This window comes from Podarcis muralis, chromosome 13 (assembly GCF_964188315.1).
Source record: "Podarcis muralis chromosome 13, rPodMur119.hap1.1, whole genome shotgun sequence".
NCBI lineage: Eukaryota > Metazoa > Chordata > Lepidosauria > Squamata > Lacertidae > Podarcis > Podarcis muralis.
This window is the reverse complement of record NC_135667.1, coordinates 36485354-36512479: the sequence shown is the minus strand read 5'-3', so window position 1 is coordinate 36512479 and position 27126 is coordinate 36485354. Positions and strand designations below refer to the sequence as shown.

Here is a 27126-nt window from a genome sequence, read left to right as displayed (position 1 = left end):
GGCCACAGGTTTCCTGTCTCTGTCCTTAGCGGCCTAGGACCCTCGTACCTACGGGACCGCCTCTCCCGGTATGCCCCACGGAGAGCCTCAAGGTCCATAAATAGCAACACCCTAGTGGTCCCGGGCCCTAAGGAAGTTAGATTGGCTTCAACCAGAGCCAGGGCCTTTTCAACTCTGGCTCCGGCCTGGTGGAACGCTCTGCCTCATGAGACCAGGGCCCTGCAGGATCTGATTTCTTTCCGCAGGGCCTGTAAGACAGAGTTGTTCTGCCTGGCCTTTGGCTTGGAGCCAATTTGATTCCCTCCCCCTCTTTCTTTTTTCCTTTCTCCTCCTGTGATGAGGCTGCATTTTAATATTTTAATGTTTCAATAATTTAATTGTATTTAATCTTGTTTTTAAGTTGTATTCATTCAACTTGTTTTTATTATTGCTTGTTAGCCGCCCTGAGCCCGGCCTTGGCTGGGGAGGGTGGGGTATAAATAAAAAGTATTATTATTATTATTATTATTATTATTATTATTATTATTATTAGCGCCTCTGACTTCTGAGTGCTCTTTCTGCTCAGCTTCCCAACTCCTGACCTTGCCTAACTGCTTCCTACCTCATAGCTCAGTGGTGGAGCACATGGTTTGTAAGCAAAAAGGTCCTGGGTTCAACCCCCATCATCTTCAGGTGAAGCCCTGGAGAGCTGCTGCCAGCCAGTGCAGACAGTGGTCTGACTCAGTATAAACCAGCTTTCCTTTCTTTCTGTGTATAAGGCCGTTGTCTTCATCCTGAGCGAACCTTCCGTTTTTCTGACCACCATGCTGGCTTTCAGCACGTTGGCGATTGGTCCCTTCCGCCTCGGCAGTTAAAATATTTCTTGAGCCTTCTCTGACATCACGGCTGTAAAGCCCAATAGCTGCGTCCGCCTCTGGGCCAATGGGAGGCCAGTAACCAGTTGTCCTATTGTCTTCTCCCTCCAGGCCAGCAGAAGAGCCAATGGAGGCCGAGCCCGTGTTGTGAAGTGCCAAGACTTTGATTTGTGTAGCTGTCACTCTGTGGGTTAATTGGTAATTCTGTGAGTCCATTTAAAAAAACAGCAGCAGCAGCAACAGCAACAACTACTACGAATTGATTTTTTTTTTAATCTATTAAAAAAAAAAAGGAAAAAAAAGAGTTGCACTGGACAAAACGAGCCCATGTGTGTATGTGTGTGTGTGCGTGATCGCGTCAGTCTCCTGGCATATGTTCTCACCAGCATCACCATTTTGTCCTAACTCTTTAAGGATTTTTGTGAGGGGAATGGTGGTGAGGTAGGGGCTTTCGTGCAAGCATCTCCTCTCTTGTTCCATTCTTAAGACATCATTCCCTCTCCCTTCCTGCTCCCCCGCCTCCCTGGCCGCTAAACTCACCCCCTTCTCAGGGTTGGTGCAAGCCATTTTGCTACCCTAGGTAACAAAAAAATAATTTACACACACACACATACGTGTATATATATACACACACACAAACACACACTACATTTCTTCCTTGGAGGTTGTCCCAGTTTCAGATTCTCTCCCCTTAACTTCACGCAAGTGGGTTATTATTATTGTTGTTGTTGTTGTTATTCTTATTTTGCTCCATTCACTTGTTTGTGGAGTGAGGGGCGTAAGAGGTTGCAGTCAGGAAATCTGGGGAGGGGGCTTGCAGTTGCTTCCACACCTCTCTCGGGTCTAGGGCAGGAGCGGGGAGTTGCGCGTCCCCCTTTAGGGATTTCCCAAGTCGCCTGGAGCACCCTTGGGACTCTTGCTGCCCTAGGCAGCCACCCGTACTGCCTCTTGGGCTGGGCCGGACCTGCCCCTTCTTGCCGAACCTGTCCCTGAAATGCCATTTCTCTGCTCCGGGTTTTTGCACATTGAGATGGGCATCCGAAAGCAAACCCACCCCGCTTCCCAAATGCCTTTCCCCCAGCCTCCAGTTCCTACCCTTTGGCAGTTTCTCACTTCTTCCCCCTCCCCTGCGACGTTAGATCCAAACAGTTTTGGGTTTAAATCCTACCTATGTTGCCTCAATTGCGTATCTTTCTCCCGACCCATTTCAGCTGTTAAAAAAAAAAAGTGTTCCTCAGTATTGTATAGTCCTCCTGAATTAATCTCTAGGAGAAGAAACCCCCGAGGTTGAGGAGAAAGGGGGGAGAAATAAAAAGTGTGCCTTTAAGTCGTTTTTGTTAATGCCTTAAATTCCCTGTGAGGTTTGCTTCTCCTCCGCCATCCCTTCCTCTTTCCCTCCCTCCCTCCCACCATCCCTGCTTAAGTTAACCATCTCTAAGGGAGATCACCCTGTACAAACGTGGGAAGGAATCACGTGTAAATCCCCAGCACCAATGCGCATTGTGCCTGATCCAGCTGTAGCTGTAAACAAAGGGTTATCAAGCAAACTAGTCTGGGGACAATGTGGGTGGGTGTATCGATTCAAACACACGCTAAGAGAGAGCTTTCCAAACTGTGTGTTGCGACAATGTTAAGTGTGTTGGCTGCAGGCGCTCCCCGCGCTCCTCCTGGGGCTGGAAAGGGGTTCGTTTAACCTCTGGTTTGCTAGTAAAACTGAATTACCGTGTCACGAAATGTTGGAGAGCCGAATGACTGTGTCACAGAATGATGCATGTCCAAAAAGTGTGTCGCCAAACTTGAAAAATTTGGAAAGCTCTGCGCTAGGATGTTCGTTCAGAGCAATGCAATGCAGAATCTGATTTGGTGCCTACATTCCCAATCTGGCAAGCGATATCTCCATACAGGCCTGTTTACGAGCGTGCATCTACCTTAGCTGGATCATGCCATGTGTCATTAAATCCCTTTTGTAATGAAGATAACTGCTTATGTTGATTGTTTCATGACCAATGCTTTCTTGAGGATTTCTCTCTCTTCTTTCCTCTCTCTCTCTCTCTCTCTCTCTCTCTTTCTCTTTCCTCCTACTTCCCTCCGTCATCGTTCGAAAGATTCCTCGTCATTTATTGTAAATAATTTGATTTCTTGTATCGCGTGCACAAACTTTGTTTCGATGAAACTTTTTTGTCCATTCATAAAGAAAAAGAAAAAAAGGAGAAAAAAAAGAAAAGAAAAAAAGGAGAGGATTTCTTTGCTGTCACTTCACCAGCCAAAAAAAGAAAGAAAAGAAATGAAAAGAAAAATGTTTTGGGGCAGGGGAATAAAAAAACCATAGAGCAATTTTAGCTTTTAAAAGAAATGGATATAAAGAAAAAAAAAGGTATATAATTTTATTACAGATGTATTATTTAATAGTATTTTTTTAACTTGTACCACCAAACTCTCCTTTCCTTTGGAAAGTTGCTAGCAGGGATAAGGCAACAAGGGAGAAGATGGGGCTTGGTATTGTTTTCACTAATTCAGGGCAATGGGATTTCTAAGCTGTGCGTGGTGGGGGAGGGCACTGGGGATGGGGGGGGACGGGACATTGTGTGGAATGTGAGACTGTGATGTGTTTTTTAGCTGCACTTGTGGTTGTTATCCTTGCCAGGGTCTGCTTTAGGGATCCTCTGGGTTTGCTTTGGTTTAATTCATCCAAGGGTCCCATGTGGGAGAGGTGGAGGGTTGCAAAGATGCTCCATCCCATGATGGAGGTGATCACACACATAGCCATGATGAACAAAAAGAGTGGGTCTAGTAGGCGGGTCTTCCCTTCCTTCCTTCCTTCCTTCCTTCCTTCCTTCCTTCCTTCCTTCGGAGCTGTGGGAGACAGCCAGTAGAGGGAGCCATAGAACTTGCCCAGGGCAGAAAAGACATTCATTGCCCTGGTTTTATTTATGAGGCACAACCCATGCCTTGCAAGGCAAGATCCTTGCAGTGCCCCAGTGGCGTAGCGTGGGTTGTCAGCACCCGGGGCAAGGCAAGTAATTTGCGCCCCCTAACCCCCAGATGTTGCGCCCATCCGGCCGCCCCCCCCTGCACCCCCCACGCTACGCCACTGCAGTGCCCAGCATGCAGAAAGCCTTCCAAGCCAGGGAGAAGGGAAGTGGGGATGCAGACCTCACCCATCAACATGAAAATATATGTTTTGGCCCATCAGGGTACCAGGGGGAAGCCTGGCCACTGCTAGGAAGCGTTTAGTCACAGGTGCAGCAGTGGGTGGGTGAATGTACATGTGCTCATCCTTCTGCTGCTTTAAAAAACAAACATGGGTTGGACTCCAGAGTACATAAGCTCAGGGATGGGGGACTTGGTTGGTTTCCCAGCTCCCACTGACCATTGGGCCACGCTTGGCTGGGGCTGGTGGAGCCCAACAAAGTGAGAGTCACAAGTTCCCGTTGACTGACACAAGCAGAGCACCACCCCACCGCCTGTGGGATAAAGCCCAGGGTTATACATGTTTTGCCATGCTGCTGCTCTTGCGTGTATGGAGTATTTTCAGCTGCTTTGGGTCTCCGAGTTTCAGGGGAGAAAGCAGGCTAAGACGTGGAAAAAATAAATAGCTCAGCGTGGTCTGTTTCTGCAGACGGCAGTCTTTTGCCCTCCTATTTTGTTTTGACTAGAGACACAAAAATGAGAGATAAGTCACGGAAAAGGCAATGAGGTCAGGAACAGGCCCCTCTCTGTAGCTGTGGCCTGAAACACCCCTGACCCTCCCCTTAAATTAGAGCCACCCCAAGGCACCTTTTGCCTTCGGGTTTTGTTCTTTGTTTTTAAGCTGCCTTGTCTTTATTTGGTTGCTGGTTTTGCAGATTCTTGTCCACCCTTCAAAGGCTGTGGCGCTGACATGATGAGAGGCAGGAACGGGCAGTGTGTGTGTGTCTGTGTGTCGTGTGTGTGCACGCAAAGCCAGCAAGAGGTCTATTTGGAAAATAAAAGGTGGGAGAGAAAATCCTCACATGGATGAGGTTCAGAATTCGTGCATCAGAGCAGGGATGGGGGAACCTGCATCCCTCCAGGTGTTGTGTTGATGTATGACTCCCATAAGCCCCAGCCAGCGTGGTTCCCCCAGTAGCCGGGGATGATGGGAGTCGTCGGCAAACAACATTTGGAGCGCCACGGGTTCTTCTTACCTTCCCTGGCAAAGAGAAACTTCTGTGGTTAAATTACGTACCCAGCGTGTTCATGTTAGATACTGAGGACCCTCTAAGCATGAATCCAGCTAACTGAGCAGTAAGAGATATGGCAGTGTTCCCCCTTAACTTCTGATCAGTTCTTAATTTCATACCTTTTTAAATCCATGTACATGCACAGGTGTACATTTTGCAGGAATAGTGAGGAAAAATAAGCCATATGGGGAGAAGGAGGGGGAGGCAGTAAAATGTATCCTAGCCAGAAATCCCTATATATTTGTCTCAGTCGTCATTGCAAGACAGGTGATGCCCCCCTCTACTTCTGAAGCACCGGACCCGTTATCATCACCATTGCTGTTTATTTAAGATGTTTTAACCTGTGTTGTAAACCGCTTAAGCTAAAGGAAACCGGTATATAATAAATTGTCCCCCCAAATAATGAGCAAATAAGTGCAACAGCAGGAGGTGTGCTTGTGGGTGACCCATGCCTTTTTAAAAGGCCATCCCATAAGATGACCTGACTTCAGCACCTCAGCACCCATAGATAGCTCCGCTTGGGCTTTCAGAAGAGATCTTTCTCGTGGTAGCAGCCCTCTGTTGCTGCAAGAAGCGGCACCGTGCGCCCGACTTTTTGCTCCTCCTCGGCCTCGGTGCTGCCCTTGTAAAACTCAGCGGGCAAGAGGGTCAGGGCAAAAACGAGAATGAGTTGGCTGTGGCTCCACCTCCTGCTGACCTCTCTGCCTTCTGCCTCAGTGAGCAACAGCCACCACCTGCTCCAGAACAGGGATAGGACCAATTCCTGAGGGTAGGTTCATTTGAGAGCTTCCCACATCTCCACCTTGTACCTTTCAGAGTGGACAGGTGCACCTTTAAACAGGACTTTGCATGGGGGGAGTGTCTCACCTCCCCCCAGAGGGAGCCTGGTATTTCCCAAATATCTTCCAAGTGTCATTGACAGATCAGTGATTTGAACAGTGGCTGTGCAGTTCCTCCAGTCTTCAGATGAGTCTTTTTGTAAGAAATAAAGCGAGAGCAGCGTGAACATTTATTCATTTAAATGCAGTGCTTTTTTTCTGGGGGGACGCAGACCCCTAAATCTTTGTACTTTTGTCCATTTACTGTATTTATTTCACCCGATTTGAACTATACAATGGTGATTTCCTTGAGTCAAAATGAGAGTACCCCTAAACATTTTTTAATAGAAAAAAGCACTGTTTAAATGTTCCTCGCTTCGTGTATTTATTTTTTTAAAAAAAGAACCACATCTGAAAAGCAGCTATGGCAGTGGGAGCGGAGGAAGGTTTGTGACATCCCAGGCACAAGCCAATTGGCACTGTTCGCCACAGTATGGCAGAACCAATTGCCGTGTACTCGATTCTGCGCAAGGACTTCCACATCTGTGTACAATAGTGATTGTGCTTCCGTAATGACTCGGCTGCTCCAGTAACGCACGTCTTCACCTGTCCTTAATTTATGCTTAGTCAAATGTACAACACCCAGTAGATGTGAAAGGGAAGTACAATGTGGCGTGTGGTTTTGCAGCCTCCCCGGTGCAGATGGCTCAACAAAGTCCCCTGAATGGCTTGCCTAAGCTGTCATTTCTGCTGTGTGGAGAAGCAGGGAAACAGGCTTTGCATCTGTATTGCGTAGCTTGCAGAAATTTCATGCAGTGCCTCCCGCAAGGCACCTATCTGCACGCCCCTGACACAAAGGTCTTGCACTCTACATCTTCACTAGCTTCACAGTACATAGATAGATAGATGGATAGATAGATATTTGTGATATCACACTACAAATACCTGAAGGCCTGTCACACAGAAGAGGGCAAATACTTGTTATTGGCTCCCCCCAAAGGGGAGGACTAGATCTAATGGACTTCTTACAAGTGGGTAAATTTGGGCTGAATATTAAACTTCTTGGTTAATTGTAAGTGCACTTCAAATACAGTGGTACCTTGGTTCCCGAACGGCTTAGTTGACGAACAAATCGGCTCCCGGACATCGCAAACCCAGAAGTAAGTGTTCTGGTTTGCGAACATTTTTCAGAAACCGAACGTTTGTTTTGGCTGTTGGTGTAGTTTCCAGGGCCGATTGGAAGTTGCGCCTTGGTTTTCAAACTTTTTGGAAGTCGAACAGTCACCTGGAACAGATTGAGTTTGAGAACAAAAGTACCACTGTACCTCAAAAGAGTTTGGGGTTCTTGATTCCCCCGCTTTGAGCAGGAGATCGGACTTGACAGCCTACTAGATCTCTTCCAACTTTCAGTCAGTGCAAATAACAGCAACAACGCCCATCCTTTTAGATAAGCTTCAGCAACCTAAACTTCAACATTAAAAGCAGTTAAAACAATTAAATTACTACCGATGGATGGATGGGTGCTTGCCATGTTCTCCCTTGTAATCCTGGAATAAGTGCACTTGCCTGTTTTCCCTCTAGTTAACATTTTGAGCCACTTGCTATCAGCAGCAAAAGTGGGGTTTTTTTGGGGGGGGGCGGATCAGTGTATTTGCAAGGATTTGTTTGGATAGATGCCATCACACTCCCAGTTTAAAATACGCCCATAAATGCCCCTTTGGAGGATCAAGGAACTTTTCTTGGTGATATTTCGAAGAAAGTGAGGATTTATCTAATTTAAAGAGCGGTGTCAGTTTCCTGAGGGAGCCTTTCTTGGGGGCATGGAACGAAGCTATAAAACCACATACACTTTATATGCTGCTGGCCTGCCCTCCCATCTCCAGTTGCAAGTTTGAATTCTGGTTGTGGATAGAGAAGTTAACCTAAGATCTAAGTTCCCGGGTGTGAGGCCTGGTGCCCTACAAAGATAGGAGTGGTTGACTAGGCCAGGCCTAACTCCTGAACGCCCTCAATCATGGCCCAAAATTTGTATTGACCAATGGCAGACGGCCTTTGTATGACTGATATTGAATGCTGTTGTCATTGGCCAATCAAAATTCTTTTGTGAAGAGTTCCTCCTCATCCACTCCTCCAGATAGGAACCTTGAAGTATCCCACACGCCTTCCTTTTTCTGATGGTACCAGGATGAGGATGTTGTCTTGGTTGTTAAGAGCTAGAGCATGCTCAAACATGGTGTTTGAGAAACCTCGTCCTCATGAGTCCAGACTTAAGTTGCAATGAGGTTGTTCGTCATGACTTGACATAGTTCCCGCTGAAATCAGTGAGGCTTTTAGTGCAGGGTTCCCCAAACTTGGCTGTCTTTTCTGTTTTTGGACTAGAACTCCCATCATCCATAGCTAGCAGGACTCATGGTCAGGAATTATGAGAATTGTAGTCCAAGCTTGGGAAACACTGCTTCAGTGAACTGAACACAGCAACAGGGAACCTGCAGCCTTCTACGTGCTATTGGACTACAACTCCCATCATCCCTCACCACTGGCTATGCTGATGGGAGATGAAGTCCAACAGCAAGTTCCCCTTTGCCGATTGAACCCAATGAGTGTCCTTAGCTGGAGTGCCGTCAAGGTAGCTCACTGGTTTGACACAAGCCAAGGTAGATGTCTGCTAGTGCAGAATGAAGTGGGAGCAGAGGTGTAATAAAGAGCAGGGACAATGAGGAAGCCTCTTATTTGAATCAGGGCTATGGGGTTTACTGTGGTCAGGTCTGTGGCCGGTCATAGAGAGAGGCAGTCACCCAGGGTGCTCAAGTCCTACCTGTCCACCCCCAAAGGAGATGCAGGCGTTTCCTTTGTCCTCGTGTGAGCAGGCAGTTCCCCGATCCACATCTCCTTTTCGCAGGTCCACCAAGGGGCTTGTGGAAAGCCGCCGTGCAGGCTCAGAGCTCTGCGCAAGGCTGCATGCTTGCTTCTGTCCCTATGGCTAAACTCTGCCTTGCACACTGGGGCTTCCACATGTGGATGTGAAGCGGCAGCATGTTGGAGGGCGAGCCATGGATTTTCATGTGCATTGTGGTCGTTCCCCCCGCCCTTCCACGCTGCACATGTTTTGTGTCCAGTACGCCTGTTTCTGCACCGACGTGGCTTTTACGTTCATGGTTTTCGTTAATGCAGGTATCAAATGAAATCCCGCCATTGGGATTGTACGGCTCGTTCACCCAGAGCAATAGAAACTCCAGCTAAAGCTGAGGTCAGGCAGTGTGTGTTCCGCAGAACTCGCAGGTAGGGCTTGTCACGTCTACATTTTTCCACCTCCTCTTTTTTTTAGGGTGGGTGGGAAGACAAATAGCCACCAGCCATATTTTGCATCTTGGTTTATTTTTATTTTTAATTTCTAGGGAGAGGAGGGTGGGAAGTCAGAACTGGCCAAGAGTAGCAACTCCTTCGAAAAGCCATGAGTCTTTAGGACAACAGCATGGAACAAGTTGTGTGTTTGTGTGTGCGTGCGTTACAGCTCCTGTTTTGTGGAAGATTCCACACCAGTATTAAGTTGCCAAGGGGGCTGTTTCCGTGGAGGGGAAGAGGGACTTTGTCAAAAAACACAACACCAATCCTCTAACCAGCCCCCTTCTCATGTTGTTGAAAGATGCCCCCACAAGTGGGAATAACTGTAATTTTATTTTATTTTTCCTGCTTTTTCCCTCCTGCTTTCTGTCTCTTTCTCTTTCTCTCTGTTTTATCTCGCTCTGGATACAATTTTCAGTTGAGTATTTTGTAATATGTTCCAATGTTTGTCCTTGTGTAAATAAAATTGTTTCTGGCAATATCCCGTTGTAGAATTGATGTGTGGAGGAGCTGTCTGGGCTTTTTTTTCTATGTGAGTCTTGTGCCCACTTCCCAGACTAGCAGGACCCAGTGGCTAAAATGTGTGAATGTCTGTCCTGAATATCCCACCCGTTTCGCTTCACTGGATCGTCCCTGGTTCTGCTGTTGGCAGAGAGAAAGAAAAACTGCACGCGCCTCTGGGGCAGGAGGCGTTTCTAGAACAAGAAAAGCCAACTTGGGACTGTGTACACAACCGTGCATTTAAGCCACATGACACACACATACCCCAAGAATCCCGGTAAACATAGTTTGTTAAGGTTGCCAGGAATCGCAGCTCTGCAACAAGTAAACTATAGTTCCCAGGATTCTTTAGGAGAAGGCGTGTGCTTTAAATATATGGTGTGTATGCAAGCATGGTGTCCTCCATATCTTGTTGAATGACAACTCCCATCATCCCTGACCATTGGCCATGTTGGCTGGGGCTGATGGGAGATGGAAAAATGTAGCACCCGAAGGCTACCCCCTGTGCTAGAGACTCTGTGGACGGAGCTGGATCCTGAAAAATGACAATGATTTGAACTCACACAGCTTTAATAAATGTACCTTCCAAAGGCAAAAATGGGGACAAAACCGAGATAGTGATTTGCTAGGGATACCAGAAAAGAGGCAACCTATGCCTCTTTTGAGGGACGCGGGTGGCACTGTGGGTTAAACCACAGAGCCTAGGGCTTGCCGATCAGAAGGTCGGCGGTTCGAATCCCCGTGACAGGGTGAGCTCCCATTGCTTGGTCCCTGCTCCTGCCAACCTAGCAGTTTGAAAGCATGTCAAAGTGCTAGTAAATAGGTACCACTCCGGCAGGAAGGTAAACGGCATTTCCGTGCGCTGCTCTGGTTCGTCAGAAGCGGCTTAGTCATGCTGGCCACATGACCTGGAAGCTGTACGCCAGCTCCCTCGGCCAATAAAGCGAGATGAGCACCGCAACCCCAGAGTCGGCCACGACTGGACCTAATGGTCAGGGGTCCCCTTTACCCTTATGCTTCTTTTGGAATTTTTAAAAAAATCCAAATGTTCACAAAGCAGGAATACAAATGGGACCTGAAACAACAGGGTGCAAAGTGGGAGTGCTGCAGTTCAGGGTTTGAACCATCCATGGATTCCCCCCCCCCCATTCCATTTCCCTTCCTCCTCTTCCTCTCTCCCCCCCCCCCCCACGTTTTCCCAGTCATCCAGTATTCTGTGCCCACTGAGCAAACTTCGCCTTACCAATACCTTCCATCTGCCTGTGTCATTTTGGTCTATATAGAAGTATCTACATTTGGAGGGCGGATGCACTGCTACTTTATCACCAGTCTTCCCCCAAACTTGTACACGTGTGAGATTTTGCCCCAGGCCTCTCATAAATCCCCACTGGTTTTCCTTGGCTGCGAGCTTTGTCTGTTTTTCCACAGTTCTCACTAGTGGATATGCCAGAGGCGGAGGGAGGCAGTGCAAAACACAGTCTAGCAACTCCTTCAGATTCCTTCTCAAAAGCATGTGCTGGCAAATTACTACATGACAAGCTGTGAATGCAAACTTTATTATGATACCAATACTCAGAATTGATAGATACAGTGCTTTTTTTTTTCCTTTAAAAAAATGCCTAGGGGTACTCTCATTTTCCTACTCCTATTGAAATACTGCCCCTCAATGAGGCCAAATTTAGATTCACAAAATGTTTAGGGGTATGCGTCCCCCCAGGGAAAAAAATCACTGGATAGATAGATAGATAGATAGATAGATAGATAGATAAGCTTTGGCAAATACTGGAAGAAACAAAGGGAAGGAAGTCTTAGGACTACGGATGGGGAAACCTATGTTGGATTTAACCCCAGCCAACACAACCAGTGGTCATGGATGATGGGAGTTGTAGTCCTGCAACAGGAGGAGAACCACAGGTTGCCTTAGGCAGTGTTACTCAGTCACTTTTTCTGGTGCGCTGGACCCAAAATCCCAAGGCAGTCCCCCCAATCCATGCAGGTATGGCTTTTTGCGATTGCCGACACTGTTTTAAAACCGTGGCTGTAGCTTGCAAAACAGAAAGATGGGGTGCTAATCCGTTGTGTGCAAGCGAGTTGGTGGGTTTCTTTAATTTTCTTAATGCGCGTACAGTCATGATGGCTAAGTAATGTGCCGACAACGACTGAAGGGAGGCAAAGGCTTAGCTAGCCAGCCTTAAAGGCTGTGCCAGTATATTGCAACTACAGTGCTTCCTAAGCAACTGGGACTTACCGTATTTTTTGCTGTATAAGACTCACTTTTTCCCTCCTAAAAAGTAAGGGGAAATGTGTGTGCATCTTATGGAGCGAATGCAGGCTGCGCAGCTATCCCAGAAGCCAGAACAGCAAGCGGGATTGTTGCTTTCACTGCGCAACGATCCCTCTTGCTGTTCTGGCTTCTGAGATTCAGAATATTTTTTTTCTTGTTTTCCTCCTCCAAAAACCAGGTGCGTCTTGTGGTCTGGTGCGTCTTATAGAGCAAAAAATACGGTAGGTGGAAAGCAATGAGTGATGAGGTGGCCTGTTTCCCCTTTGAGGGAAATAGGGGAGTTCGATTCTCCCAATGTTTATGTCTTGCGGTCGTCCATGGAACTTATTTCCATAGATATGTATTAGAAAGGGCTGTTGCAGTCACGTCAAATCTTTGGGGGTGTTAAAATGCCTCAACACCCATTAAACAGCAGAAAAGAGTGCAGTGGTTTTTAAAAATGGGATTCTCTGCTCAGCAAAGGGGGATTCAAGGGGAGGTGGTGGGTGTTTTGGTAAGGCTGTTTTATAGACGAGGTCAGACTGAGTGAACAGACTCGTTTTACTTGAGGAAATCTCTCCTCTGTTGGAAAAATCTTACCTCACGATGGGAGGAACAGGGCCCCGAGGGTAAAGCAAAGGGTTGCTGTGGGCTTCCTTGCCTATGTCTCCCCTGCCGGCTACTCTCGGTGGGGCGGCCCCGTGCTGGAGGTCAGAACGTGGAACGCTTTGGGGAGCAGCGCGATCACCACCCACGGGAAGATGGCATACTTCGCAAAACTCAGCCCGTACCAAAGAGCCACGTTCTGCGGCTGGGCCACGTCGCTCAGCAGCCGCAGGATCACGAGGGACAGCGCGGCGCAGCAGAGCCTCTGGGACCAGCCGGGCCTCTCGCCTTTGAGCTGGGTGTAGTACGACGACTGAAAGGCCAGGCCAAGGCCGAGGGCAGTGGCTGTGTCGCGGCACAGGGACGAGAAGGGCCGTGTCTCCATGCGGATCCACTCTGGGTTCGTGCACCACTTGGTGGCGAGGCCGATGGACCTGGGAGGAGAGCAAGGAAGAGAAACAAGTAGGCCAGGCAGGCAGAGGGGAACGAAATCACGCAGGGCATACCAGAAGTGGATAGGGAAAAGAAGTTTCTTTCTGCCTCTCTCATAATACTGGAGCTCTGGGCCACCTAGTGAACCTGAACGCTGGAAGATTCAGGGCAGGCAAAAAGAAGAACTTCTTTGCATAGTGCATAGCATAGCTTAATATTCTTTAAAATGTGTTTGTGGGAAGGGGGGTTGTTATGTACTGAGTTGGATAGGATCCAAAAAGCAACAGTCTGATTGGTCCTAGAACAATAGGATTCAGAATGCAGCAGCCTGATTGGTCCTAGAACAATAGGATTCAGAATGCAGCAGTCTGATTGGTCCTAGAACAATAGGGTCCAGAATGCAGCAGTCTGATTGGTCCACAGGAGCCACCCAATCCAGCTCCAGGTGGAAGTGAATCCGCAACCCGATTGGCCTACAGGTGAATCCCGGAATTAGCCAATCACGTGGGGCCCATTGTGTAAATAATGTATATAAAGCAGACATCCTGGGGGAACTTCCATTCCTCCCACCACTATGAGCTGAATAAAGAGCATGAAATCCACACTCAGCTCCGAGTATATTTCAGGGGTTAATGTTTTGTTTTGGCTTTAACTCTATTATTTTGTGCTTTTATCCTATATTTTTTATCTTGCAAACCGCCCTGAAATCTTCAGGCAAAGGGCACTGTATAAATGTAATTGAATATGATAAGAACCACTCTACAATTCTGTTTTACGATTCTGCAGTTTTGGGGACTACAACTCCCATCATTCCTAGCTAGCAGGACCAGTGGTCTGGGATGAAGGGAACTGTAGTCCAAAAACAGCTTTGGAGACCAGGTTAGGGATGTAACACTGATGTAAGGGAACCAGCACCTGGGATAGAACTTAAGAGATATCCTAAGATTTCTGAAGCCAGGAAACTTGGTATTGGAGGGTGCGTTGCGCTTGTCTTCATCTCCATTTTGAGAAGTCAAGCTAAGCTGACATTGTGGTGACTATAGCCATATTTTGGGACGTTTTGAGGGAAAGTATTTTTAAGAGGCAGGAGAAATGGAGCAGTGTGGGGCATTTAGAAAACCAACTATGGACCCCAAAACCCAACTGACGCCAGCTATGCAGATATCCTTTTGCTAGGCAGATTGCACCTCCATGTACAACGCCAATGAGATGAAAGGTTAACATGCGCAGGAAGTGTGTGGAATGTAGAGTCGGAGGCAAAAAACAGCAACCGCCATCACTGGGGGGGAAAGGAGTCCACGTGGATAACCCTGCAGCCCAGTGTCCCGTCTTCCTGGTGGAAGGAACTCACCAGCTGAGATCTACGCCGAGAGCAACCAACGCCCAGTAGGTCACGATGCCGCTTAGCAGGAGAGACAGCGAGGCCCACATGAAGAAGCTGAGTTTCCTCTCTAGCGGGACGCGGGACTCTAGCAACCAGCCCAGGATGATCGCTGGCAGGCAGTGAGAGACCGGGGGGGGGGGGGAGGAGGGGGGGAGGAAGAGGAGAGAAGTGAGAAAAGGGGGAAATGCAACATAGAACCCCCAATTCTATTGCTGGGTTCTCCTCATTGCCCTCCATATCTAAGCCAGGAGTCAGCAGATTTCAGGATCCCAGATTTTAGAACCCAGAGGACCCCCAACAGTAGCCAGATGCAAAGCAGTGGCTCAGGAAGGTGAAGAATTAAGAGGAAATAAATAATAATAATAATAATAATAATAATAATAATAATAATAATAATAATAATATATTATTTCTACCCTGCCCATGTGGCTGGGTTTCCCCAACCACTCTGGGTGGCTTCCAGCAAAATATATTAAAATACAATAATTCATCAAATATTAAAAGCTTCCCTAAACAGGGCTGCCTTCAGATGCCTTCAAAAAGTCAGGTAGTTGTTTATTTCCTTGACATCTGATGGGAGGGCATTCCACAGGGCGGATGCCACTACTGAGAAGGCCCTCTGCCTGGTTCCCTGTAACTTCGCTTCTCGCAGTGAGGGAACCGCCAGAAGGCCCTCGGAGCTGGACCTCAGTGTCTGGGCTGAACAATGGGGGTGAAGACGCTCCTTCAGGTATACTGGGCCATTTAGGGCTTTAAAAGTCAGCACCAACACTTGAATTGTGCTTGGAAACGTACTGGGAGCCAATGTAGGTCTCTCAGGACTGGTGTTATATGGTCTCGGCGGCTGCTCCCAGTCACCAGTCTAGCTGCCGCATTCTGGATTAGTTGTAGTTTCCGGGTCACCTTCAAAGGTAGCCCCACATAGAGCGCATTGCAGTAGTCCAAGCCGGAGATAACCAGAGCATGCACCACTCTGGCGAGGCAGTCCGCAGGCAGGTAGGGTCTCAGCCTGCATACCAGATGGAGCTGGTAAACAGCTGCCCAGGACACAGAACTGACCTGCAGCTCCATGGACAGCTGTGAGTCCAAAATGACTCCCAGGCTGCGCACCTGGTCCTTCAGGGGCACAGTTACCCCATTCAGGACCAGGGAGTCCTCCACACCCACCTGCCCCGTCCCCCCAAAACAGTACTTCTGTCTTGTCAGGATTCAACCTCAATCTGTTAGCCGCCATCCATCCTCCAATGTCCCTCTGGGTTCCTGCCCACCTCCCCAGTTCCAGAACTGGAGTTTACACACAGATCCTTTGGCACATGTATGCCTAACCCTTTTTTCCCCTCGAGAGTTCTTGATTTCAGTGGCCTGATTAAAGAGGGAAGGAAAAAGCTTTCTGCAATCACGACTGGGAAATCTTTGGATCTGAGGCAGAGGAGAAATTCTGAGCGGTCCGAGGTCACCTCTTCCCTCATTCAGGATTGTTTCCCACAAGCCTCTGTGGTTCGTTTCTGAGCCTGGCTAGGGGGGAACGCTCATCTCTAAACTGGACTTATAGCACTGTTAACGGTCCTCATGAAGACACAAAGCAAGCCCCTTCTGCAAAGGATGCTGGGATATCAAAGCACAGGCAGCAGAGATGGCTGCTGGCTGTCACAGTGTACCCACCTGTCAAGATGCCCCCAACGACTTGGTGGGGGAAATGAGCGAGGATGTAGATGCGAGAGAGGCCTACAGCCAGCAGGAAGACGAGATAAGCTGTAAAGGGCCCAGCCTTCACGACCCAGCTGAAAGAGGCAAAAAAAAGGGGGGAGGAGAGTGGGATTTTACTTATTTTTATTCAAATTTATTATTTACCTTTATTTTCCTGCAGGAAGCTCAAGGTTAGGGCTGATGGGAGTTGTAGTCCAACAACATCTAGAGCAGTGTTTCCCAACCTTGGGCCTCCAGCTGTTTTTGGACTACAACTCCCATCATCCCTAGCTAGCAAGATCAGTGGTCAGGGATGATGGGAATTGTAGTTCAAAAACAGCTGGAGGCCCAAGGTTGGGAAACACTGATCTAGAGCATACATGGGCAAATTCGGCCCTCCAGATGTTTTGAGACTACAATTCCCATCATCCCTGATCACTGGTCCTGTTATCTAGGGATGAGGGGAGCTGTAGTCCCAAAACATCTGGAGGGCCGAGTTTGCCTATGCCTGATCTAGAGGGCCCAAGTTGACCACCTCTTGGCACATGCCACCCAATGTCAGCTCAAAAATTCACTGCACCTGTTTTGATTTTATGCACCAACATTAAATAAAGGAAAAAGAGGTCGGGGGGAAAAAGGCCAATATATACTGTATTGGCCCGAATATAAGCCACACTTTCCCCCCAAATGCCAACCATGAAAAGTTAAAGTGCGGCTTATACTTGCAACCTTAAAAAAATTATCCAGTATGCAGCCAGGAGCGTGGGGCAAACAGAACCAGGAGCGCAACAAAGCGGCGTCCGCCTTGCGCATATTCCCCCGTCCTCTCCCCCAAGAAGGGAGAGAGCAAAGAAGGGAGGTGGCTTATATTCGGGTGTGGCCAATACAGTATGTGGACTGTCCCTGGATCAAGGGACTTTTCTTCTTTTAAGTTCTCAAAGCTCTTAACCTAGCTCAAGGTTGTCATCTGAACTACCTCCAGATGTTTACCTGAGAATCAATCACAGCCAGTCCGTCATTTGAAAAACAAAACTTTAGATCTGTCTTGTGCCCCCAAATGGCAACTAGATATTCCACTCTGGCGACTGCAACTTGGTTTAAGGAGCCATCTGGCTGCCTGGCTTATACAGTGGTAAAGGTAAAGGTAAAGGAGCCACTGACCATTAGGTCCAGTCGCGGAAAACTCTGGGGTTGCGGCGCTCATTTCACTTTATTGGCCAAGGGAGCCGGCGTACAGCTTCCGGGTCGTATGGCCAGCATGACTAAGCCACTTCTGGCGAACCAGAGCAGCGCATGGAAATGCTGTTTACCTTCCCACTGAAGCGGTACCTATTTATCTACTTGCACTTTGACAGGCTTTCGAACTGCTAGGCTGGCAGGAGCAGGGACCGAGCAACGGGAGCTCACACCGTCACGGGGATTCAAACCGCCGACCTTCTGATCGGCAAGTCCTAGGCTCTGTGGTTTAACCCATAGCGCCACCCACGTCCTTTATACAGTGGTACCTCGGGTTAAGTACTTAATTCGTTCCGGAGGTCTGTTCTTAACCTGAAACTGTTCTTAACCTGAAGCACCACTTTAGCTAATGGGGCCTCCTGCTGCCGCTGCACCGCCGGAGCACGATTTCTGTTCTCATCCTGAGGTAAAGTTCTTAACCCAAGGTACTATTTTCGGGTTAGCGGAGTCTGTAACCTGAAGTGTATGTAACCCGAGGTACTACTGTATATCTAAGTTTCTAACACTGGACCGCCAGTCGCTCCAAGGCTAACCTGCCTCACAGGGTTTCTGTGAGGAGGGAAAAAAGAGGGGAAGCGGAAAAACCCATGAGCTCCTTGGAGGAAAGGCGAAATGCAAATGTAATAAATAACTAAATAACTAAATAAGGTATACAATGCTATTGTAAAGTAAGAGGGGACGGGGGAAAGGGAAGGAGGACTGGGAATGTGAGTGGCCGAGATACGGAGACATACCTTTTGGAGTGCTGCGATATCCGTGCGGTCAGTGTGGTCACCACTGGCCACAGAGCCGTGCCTGTGATCATGCAGTGGCCAGAGGGGCTTCCTGCAGAAAAAAAAGGCATTGGATTAGGGTCCCCCCCTCTCTTTCTCTCTTTTAATCAGCATGCTTGGGAGACTGCCCTGCTTTGGAACAGACGAACCACAGACGAGTCGACCTTTCGGTCCCTGCCAACTCTGGAACCCAAGGTATGACCTGGGTGGGGTGGAGGGCTGGAGACAGGCCTGGTGGTCTATGTGGAGGTTCTCTCCCTTGCTCTGTTGGCAGCTGGTCTGGGGCGAATCAAACACCAGCAGAGAATTATCAGGAGGCGTTCCAGTGAAAACCACCAGCCCAGGCGATTTCAGAAAAGTCTCAGGCGAATTCCTGAAGGTCCACGGATACCTCAGAACCACGCAGCGCTTGGCCATCACAATGGAGCAAAGCAAACGTGGGACATCCACAGAAACCTTTGCCGAAACCTTTTTTAAAAATTAAAAAATAAACGAAACCAGCCTGGAACAGTCAGCCTGCTGGCTTCTCAAAAGTTTGCGCCGCCTCTTGAAACCGTCAGGCCTCAACTATTTGCCTCCCTCACAGCAGCTCTAAGTTTATTAGCCAAGTACACAAACAAGCAGCTCCGTTCTACGTCAAGAGTTTGATCTTCCTGACAGATGTGGCATTCAATCTTCTCCACCGCAGGCCAACATTTCATTTTGCCGAGAGAGAGAGCTGGCCAACTATTCCTGTCCAACAAGTGGGCATGGAATTTTTATTTCTTATTTGTAAATGTGCCAATAACTCAACTTTGTTCGAACCGCAAGGGCATAATCTTTCTTCATTCGGGGCCCAACTAAGCTCCCTTTGAGGACCTCTTATTTATTTGTTTAAGCTCTTTTTCTGGCTTCTTGAGTTGTGGCATGTTTATCTCGCCATTCTTCCAAAGCAGGGATGGTGAACCTGTGGACATCTAAGCAGAGACACCCCACCCTCACCCTATCCTGTATTTTGGCAGAACAAATGTGGCAACCCTACTTCAAATGTACAATACGGATGGGGTCCCGAGTTCAAGTGCTCGCCTGGTCATGAAGCCCATGGGCTGAGCAAACTCATTATCAATCTAATCAGTTTCACACAGTTGCTCTTCAATCAAAACGGGGAAGCGGGTGGAGCTTGCATGCCACTACGACATCTATAGATCAGGGATGACGATTCTGTGAGACCTTCAGATGTTGTTGAGCTCTACCTCCCATCAGTCCTAGCCAGCATGGCCCAATGGTCAGGGAAGCAAACCAAAAAGACCCCCACAGAAGCCATACTGATTCGCTATTTCAGCCACATTTCCCAGCTAAAGAGGCCGATAAGTAGACTTTTCTTGAGGTGGCTCCAATAAACAGAGTTTGAGGAGCCTAGGAGAATTCGCCAATGTTTACACAGCTAATAACTCTGTGCCTGAAAGGAGGCTTTGGAAAGAAATCAAACCTGCCTTCTGCTTGGATGTGCAAAGCTAATAGGCTAGCAGGCAACTGGCCTTCAAAGCAATTTATTTTGTGGAACCCCAACTAGCCCCTATGTGTCCTAAACCCCATGCCTTGAGCCACAAAACAGCTGTACCAGCATTTTGCCAGGTGTGTGTGTGATATTTAATGCCAAGGATATCATATAGCTTTAGAGCTGGAAGGACTTTTGGATCTCATCTAGTCCAGATGTTGGGAACCTGTGGTCCTCCAGAGTTTTCTGAACTACAACTTCCATCAGCCCCACCTAATACGTCCAACATTCAGGGATGATGGAGAGTCCAATAACATTGGGAAGGCCACAGATTCTCCTTGCCCAGGGTAGAGTAGACAATACTTACCTAGATGGACCAACGTCTATCATGACATAAGGCAGTTTTCTATGTTACCTGTTCCATTCATTATTATTATATTTTGTTTGTTTATATGCCGCCCATCTGACTGGGTTTCCCCAACCACTCTGGGTGACTTTCAACAAATTAAAACATCAAACTATGAAGTTGATGGAACATGCTGAAATGGCTAAAATGACCGCAAGAGTCAGAAATCAGGAAGACCAAAATTTTAGTAAGGAATGGGGAAAATTTATAACTTATCTTAAAGACCATTGCAGACAATTAAAATCATTAGTAGGATTGGAATATCACTTGTAGTTTAAGGCTGAATTCTGGACATAATGGAAGAAGCAAAGGGTTTGGATTATCATAAAAGATGTGGGAGGAAATGATTAATAATAGGACCCACAAAGGGGAGGGTGGAAATCCAGGAGATTCCTTGGAATCTTGTTTTTACGATTTATGTTTGATAGATCTCCGTAAAATTTTAATTTGAAAAACCAAATAAATAAATTTTAAAAATAAAACTAAAACATCAAACACAGTGAAACATCAAACATTAAAAACTTCCCTAAATAGGGCTGCCTTTGGATATCTTCCAAAAGTCAGATAGTTGTTTATTTCCTTGACACCTGGTGGGAAGGCGTTCCACAGGGCAGGTGCCACCACTGAGAAGGCCCTCTGCCTGGTTTCCTGTAACCTCACTCCTCACAGTGAGGGAACTGCCAGAAGGCCCTCAGTGTCTGGGCTGAATGACGGGGGTGGAGAAACTCCTTCAGGTATGCAGGACAGAGGCCATTTAGGCCATTAAGTCAGCACCAACACTTTGAATTGTGCTCCCTACCGGGAGCCAATGTAGATCTTTTAGAACCGGTGTTACATGGTCCCGGCGGCCGCTCTCAGTTATCGATCTGGCAGCTGCAATCTGGGTTAGTTGTAGTTTCTGAATCACTACCACATGACTGAGACAAGCAATGTGTGAGGGTCCTCAGTAGCGCGGCTTCAAGGTTTTTTGGGGGTCCTTCGTCAAGTTGTTCTCACTGCCCCATTCTTCCTTGTGTCTGTCTTTCTCCTCTTTTCCACTGATTCTGCTGCCACCCATTTGCTGACCTCTCCTTCTGGCATCCAATCGGTGCCATCGCCCAAAGTGGACAAGGCACAGGGAGGTCGTTTTTGCTCCTCTCATTGCTCACTTGGGAGCGGGTGAGTGAATAGGCAGCAACAGCGAGGAATAACAGAGCCAGGAAGCTCCAAGGATTAGTAGTGAGCCGCAGTTGGACCGTGGGCCTCAACAGGTACACAACAATGCTGAACCATCACCATCGGCCTGGTTACTTATGGACAAAGGTGTGCTGGGCAGTTCTTTCCCCATCCCTATTTAATCCTCACAACAACCCTGTGAGGTGGGCTATGCTGAGAGATAAGAGATAACTGACTTTGAACTCTGGTCTCCCAGGTCTTAGACTAGCACTCTAACCACTAAACCACACCGGCTTCCTATGCTTTCTGCATTGCAGGCAGAGGAATTGCAGCATCTAATTCAACCTTTCATTTGTCCCCAAGACAGCAGGTGAACAAATCAAAAGGTGCTGCCCCAGTATAACGTATCAGTTGGTGGGACAGGCTGCTCGCCTGTCTCTCAAAACCGATCGCCGCACGAAAGGAATTGAGGGACCCAATCATTTTTCAACCACAAAAGCCCAGATTGACTGACGATTTGAACCTTCTCTCGAGCAACAGACCTGGCCCTGTTTCACAGCTTGCAGGAAACTGGCGGAGGGTGACATCCTCCTTCCTTGAAAACCCAGACTCGTAGATCCACCAGAAAGGCCGTTCACCAAACAAAAACCTGCGGAGAGGGAGAACAAAATATTAAGAGAGAACAAGGGACAAGTGGATTCAATGCTTTCCGAGTTCCAGGAGCTTTTAAGTTTACTTTTCATTTTATTTGCTGCTCTTACTGTCAACAGCTTCTTTTCCAGCCCACGGCAACCTTGTGCCTTCCAGATGTTTCGGACCGCAACTCCCATGAGCCTCAGCACCCTCCAGTCACACTGAGTGGGACTGATGGGTGCTGTAGTCCAAAATATCTGGTGGGATCCTAGGTTGCAGAAGGCTGGCTGATGTGGCCTTTGTGAGCTTTTAAAACACACGTATATAACATTTTAGTAATTAGTATGGAAAATCCCTAAAAATTGTAAAGTGGGATGTCGCTTATTTAAACAAATAAATGGAAGGCAGCAACTCCTGCATGTTATCTCCCTTTACGTACATGCACAAGCACTGCCAACCCTGGTACCACGGTAATATTTAATGAAATCAGTACAGTGGTACCTCGGGTTACATACGCTTCTGGTTACATATGTTAGGATATTTCCGTTCCACCTTAAAAGGGAGCAGGCTTTGTGAGTCACAGAGTCTGCTTATTTCCTGTTCACAGGAAGTTTATGTTTGCTGTTACATATGCTTCAGGTTACACACTCTGCTAACCCAGAAATAGTGCTTCAGGTTAAGAACTTTGCTTCAGGATAAGAATAGAAATCGGGCTCCGGTGGCACAGCAGCAGCAGGAGGCCCAGTTAACTAAAGTGGCGCTTCAGGTTAAGAACAGTTTCAGGTTAAGAACGGACTTCTGGAACGAATTAAGTACTTAACATGAGGTACTACTGTATTGCCATGGAAGGAGTGGCAGTTGTTAGAAGCTGGCAATGTGTGCCAGGCCACCTGGAGGGTGTGGGTGTCTTACCTCACCATCCTCTTCTGGCCGAAGTACAGTGGTACCTCTGGTTAAGAACTTAATTCGTTCTGGAGGTCCGTTCTTAACCTGAAACTGTTCTTAACCTGAGAACCACTTTAGCTAATGGGGCCTCCCACTGCTGCTATGCCATGCCACTGCTGCACGATTTCTGTTCTCATCCTGAAGCAAAGTTCTTAACCCGAGGTACTATTCCTGGGTGAGTGAAGTCTGTAAACTGAAGCATCTGTAACCCAAGGTACCACTGTTGCTCCAAGGCCTAATCAGCATCCTCAAAACTGAGAGAACTGAACTTTGTTAAGGAATCGAAATTAACAAAAACACTTGATCACGAACCAAAAGTCCCCAATTAAGGTGAAGTGACTTTAGAGCACTGATTTGCAGCTGCCGTTTTGATTTCCCACAATGCCCTGGACATAACATGGCTTCAGGGGATTGTGGGAAATTAAAATGGCGGCTGCCCACTACTAAGTAGAGTGGCGGTTTTGAAAAGAGGCCCAGGAGACAGTGTCAGAAACAGGCCCTGCTTTGAGGGATGCTTTTAGCCTACTAACATCAGAAGAAGGGGTGGCGGCTATGCAGTTAACTTTTCCTGAGGCCTGGCACACTTTCAGGAGCAGCTGGGACCTATGGACAACTGGCCTTGCGTGGTGGCAGCTTCTCCAACCTTTTCCTGAGACCAAGAGCGAGTCCCAATGGTTATTAAAGCCTGGGACGTTTGTTTTGTGACCTTTGCTTTCTCCTCTCACCATTTAGAGACTAAGTTGAGCCATTCTGAGATCAAGCCCAGCCAAAGGACTTTGACTCCAACCTTCCGGTCGAGCAGGAAATAAGCGAGAGGGAAATAAATGATGATGACACTCTTTGGGTCACCCATGAAGGTCATCCAAAGCCAAAAATCCTCCAGCCCAGGCAGGCTAGTCTGAAGCACCTCTGCAAACCAGATTCCAGAGGTGTAGAATACGTCCATAGTGGTGAAGCTGGAAAAGATGGTGAGACTGGTTAGGATACAGGAAATGCTTACTGCGAAATCTTGGTGAGCTGGTGCCTTCATGCTGCAAATGGGCTCCATCCCATTGCCATGAACATGCTTAGTAGTCTGCCATGCCTGACTCAGAGGGAGTGATGAAGTTGGGTGTCATCAGCATATTGATCACACCTCACTCCAAATACCTGAAGATCTTCCCCAGATCTACATTCCTGTAGATCAGGAATCGACCTGTGGCCTTCCAACTGTTGTTGAACTCCCAACACCAGCCAGTGTTAGAAATTCAGGTATATAAACTAGACACCAAATGGCTCCTTAAACCAAGGTTATAGTCACCAAAATAGAACATCTTATAAAAGAATGGAAACGGTTTATTTACAATTAAACTGTAAACAGATAAGAACATTGAAAGGATTACTGTAATAACTTGCAGATTTATAATAGTAAATATTTAAAGTAGATGAATAAACGAGCAAATTAAGTTAATTTGGATATGCAGAAAATATTAAAAAATAAATTTAAGGAACCGCAGAAAGAGGAGGAATACGAGTTTTGAAATGTTAAAATGACTGTAAAATTACTGAAATGTATTAAAACTGAAAATCATAAAAAAGACAAAACAAAACAAAATGGAATGTCTAGTTGCCATTTTCTGGGAAAGATGGCTCTGAAGTCTTGTTTTTTAAATGATGGAGTGACTGTGATTGATTCTCAGTTAGACATATGGCTAGTTCAGAGATCTAAATTGAGCTAGGTTAAGAACTTAAAATAACTTAAAAGAAGAAAAGCCACTTGATCCAGGGCAGTCTACATATATATTGGCCTATTCTGACCTCTTTTTGTTAATGGGGACATGGACTGTTGATGACATAAGAATATTCACAACTGTGAGCAGGGCAGTGGGGTGGGATAAGTGAAGACAAGCTGCAACAATTAAGTATAACGTTGCTCACTGCTCCTGCTCAGGCTGCACAGAAAAAGCATTTTGGTTCCTGAAATTTATTCTGATTGTGCAGATAAAACATAACAGAATTCTGCAGTATTAGTGTGCGACAACAGTCAAGATTCAATGATTCCCCAGGCATGCACTTACACATGGAGGAGATCTCAGGAGCCCTGGAGCCTATAGCCAGCATCAGCCCTGGCTATAAGCTCCACAGGTGAATGGTGCCTTGGGGGGGCATCTCTCTTTGCGGTGGAGGGGGGGGGGCAGCTCAGAGATCAGGGGTTGCCCAGAGGACTCCAAAGGAGAGGAGGAAAGGAGAGGAGAGGAGGCTGAGAGAACCCTCCACAAGGGAGGGTGTTCGAAAAGGGGTGAGGGGCTGCCCGCTCTGCAGGCAAGGGGTGACATAACTGGGCTCCTGATCCCCAAAGGGTGTGACGCAGAAATAATGTAGTTGGTCAAAGGAGCCGTGGACTCAAGAAGCTTGAAAACCTCTGGCCAGGGCTGGATTTAGGTTTGATGAGGCCCTAAGCTACTGAAGGTAATGGAGCCTTTTATATGTCCAGCTGTCCTTTGTCAACAACAAATTGTGCTATTTTTTTGTGTTGAATATATGCTAGATGGTAATTTATGGACCTAATAGGTCCATACCCAACACAAAACACTGTTGCTGTATGTAGGTTTCCTTTTATATGTTTTTTATCTTATATTTTGGAAATGTATATCCAGGTTTTCCCCCCTTTAAATTTGTTTTGTGGGGGGGGGGGGCAAGAGAGTGGGGCACTAAGCTATAGCTTGCTTAGTTTATACGTAAATCCGGCACTCCCTCTGGCCTAAACTGAAGCAACAGAGCGAGAGCAGCAGCCAGTAAGGAAACCAGAGACTTCCTGGTCCGTTATGGGCTCTTAGCAGCCACTACTCTAGTCCAACCCCGGTGGCTTCCTGCAAAGGATGCTGGAAATAGCAACGTAGCAATGGCCAGGGGTCTACATAGGCGCCCCCTTAACCTCTTGGCACAAGTACAACTCCCAAAATTCATAGGAAAAAGCAGCGAACCCACGACAAGCCCCCAAGATACTCTTTAATGGGTGCCAGGAGTTTCATTTGCTGTAAACTTAACATGGCTGGGGTTTTTCCACCCTTCATATTCCACCAATGTCTTGGGCCGGTGATGTTAGGAAACATTCATATAATCGATTGCACTTTTCAAAAAAGCTGAGCCTCATTGCTTCCGTTAAAAGGATGCGCTTGCAAACCATTTTAGCTACCCAGACTGGGAAGCGAAAGTTCCCTCTCCCTTTTTTGCTCTTTTCCCTTCCTCCCCCCAGCAGCCCTTTCCCTTATAGCTCTCCGCTGCCTCTCCCGACCCTCCTGGCTCGTCCCTTCCCACCACCATCGCACTTCCCAGCCGCTCCACGCCCACTCCCATTACCTGCAATCTCCGGGATCCGCTTTGCCCACGACTTTGAATGGAAAAACTACATTTCCCAGAAACCTCAGAGGCACGGAGGACCCGGCATCCGGCTTGGTTACCGGGCGGCGTAAGGGACATTCCTCTGAGCTCACGCTGGCCTCTCCAAGGTTCGCGGGGTTTGGGCTCGTTTTATCTCGCATCGTGCATTATTTTCTGGTGTCTCTCTCTCTGTGCATCGTTTACGTAGCTAAAATAAATAAATAAATAAATACTGATCGCAGGAGCATTTTATTAAAATGCGATTTGAAATGACTACAGGTGTCCGCCCCCCCCATCTGTATTATTACAGATGCATGTTTATACAGTATATAGAGCAGCCTGCATCAGCAATGCAATAGGTTTGAAGCGAAGGTGGGTAAGGCACATAGAAGATTTAGTTACTGTAACAACAACAACAACAACAACAACAACAACAACAACAACAACAACAACAACAACAACAACAACAACAACAAATTTATTTATATACCGCCCTCCCCAGCCAAAGCCGGGCTCAGAGCGGCTAACAACAGTAAAATAATACAGCATTCTAAAATCAATTCATTATAAGAATTCTAAGGTCTCAAAAATAAATGATCATTAAGTGCACAAGGTAAAACACACATATACATAGGTATATAAACCATATATCTGAAATAGTACAAGAGAGCAATCCTGAAGCCATCTTGATTCTTGTTTAGTCGTGTCCGACTCTTCGTCACCCCATGGACCAGAGCACGCCAGGCACTCTTATCTTCCACTGCCTCCCGCAGTTCTTTATTCTTAATGACCCCAAATATTTCCTCTGCAGAAGGGGAAACCTTTTCCCAGTATTTCTTTTCACTTACAAATCCTGCCTTAAGGGCATATTTTGTGTCTGAATAGGGTGTGCCTGTGATCTGAATTCAGTAACTTAAGGTATTTAACATCTCAGAAGAATTATCACACTGGCCAGGTGATGCAATCAGTGACCATTATCTGGCATCTTGTCAGACAGGAGACAAGACACTCTCTCAAATTTATGTTGTCTTTCTGTGACACGTGTATGATGCC

At 47.2% G+C, this 27126-nt stretch overlaps 2 protein-coding genes across 2 annotated transcripts in view; one reads left to right on the top strand and one right to left on the bottom strand.

The window, feature by feature from the left end:
- The window catches only part of HDAC5 (histone deacetylase 5), a 94675-nt gene extending 84978 nt beyond the window's left edge, over window positions 1-9697 (top strand). Inside the window, 1 exon segment of the mRNA XM_028703465.2 lies at window positions 966-9697. Coding sequence (XP_028559298.2) covers window positions 966-1005 — 40 coding nt within the window. The 3' untranslated portion in view covers window positions 1006-9697.
- A 1557-nt stretch (window positions 9698-11254) lies between these two features.
- G6PC3 (glucose-6-phosphatase catalytic subunit 3) lies at window positions 11255-26235 on the bottom strand. The gene is made up of 7 exons (XM_028703344.2): window positions 26053-26235; window positions 23439-23669; window positions 21678-21784; window positions 18059-18149; window positions 16065-16183; window positions 14370-14511; window positions 11255-13020 (listed from the first exon to the last, which is right to left on the bottom strand). The coding sequence occupies exons 1-7, from the start codon at window positions 26232-26234 to the stop codon at window positions 12660-12662; spliced, it is 1233 nt and encodes a 410-aa protein (XP_028559177.2). The 5' UTR covers window position 26235; the 3' UTR covers window positions 11255-12659.
- Window positions 26236-27126: the final 891 nt, after the last annotated feature.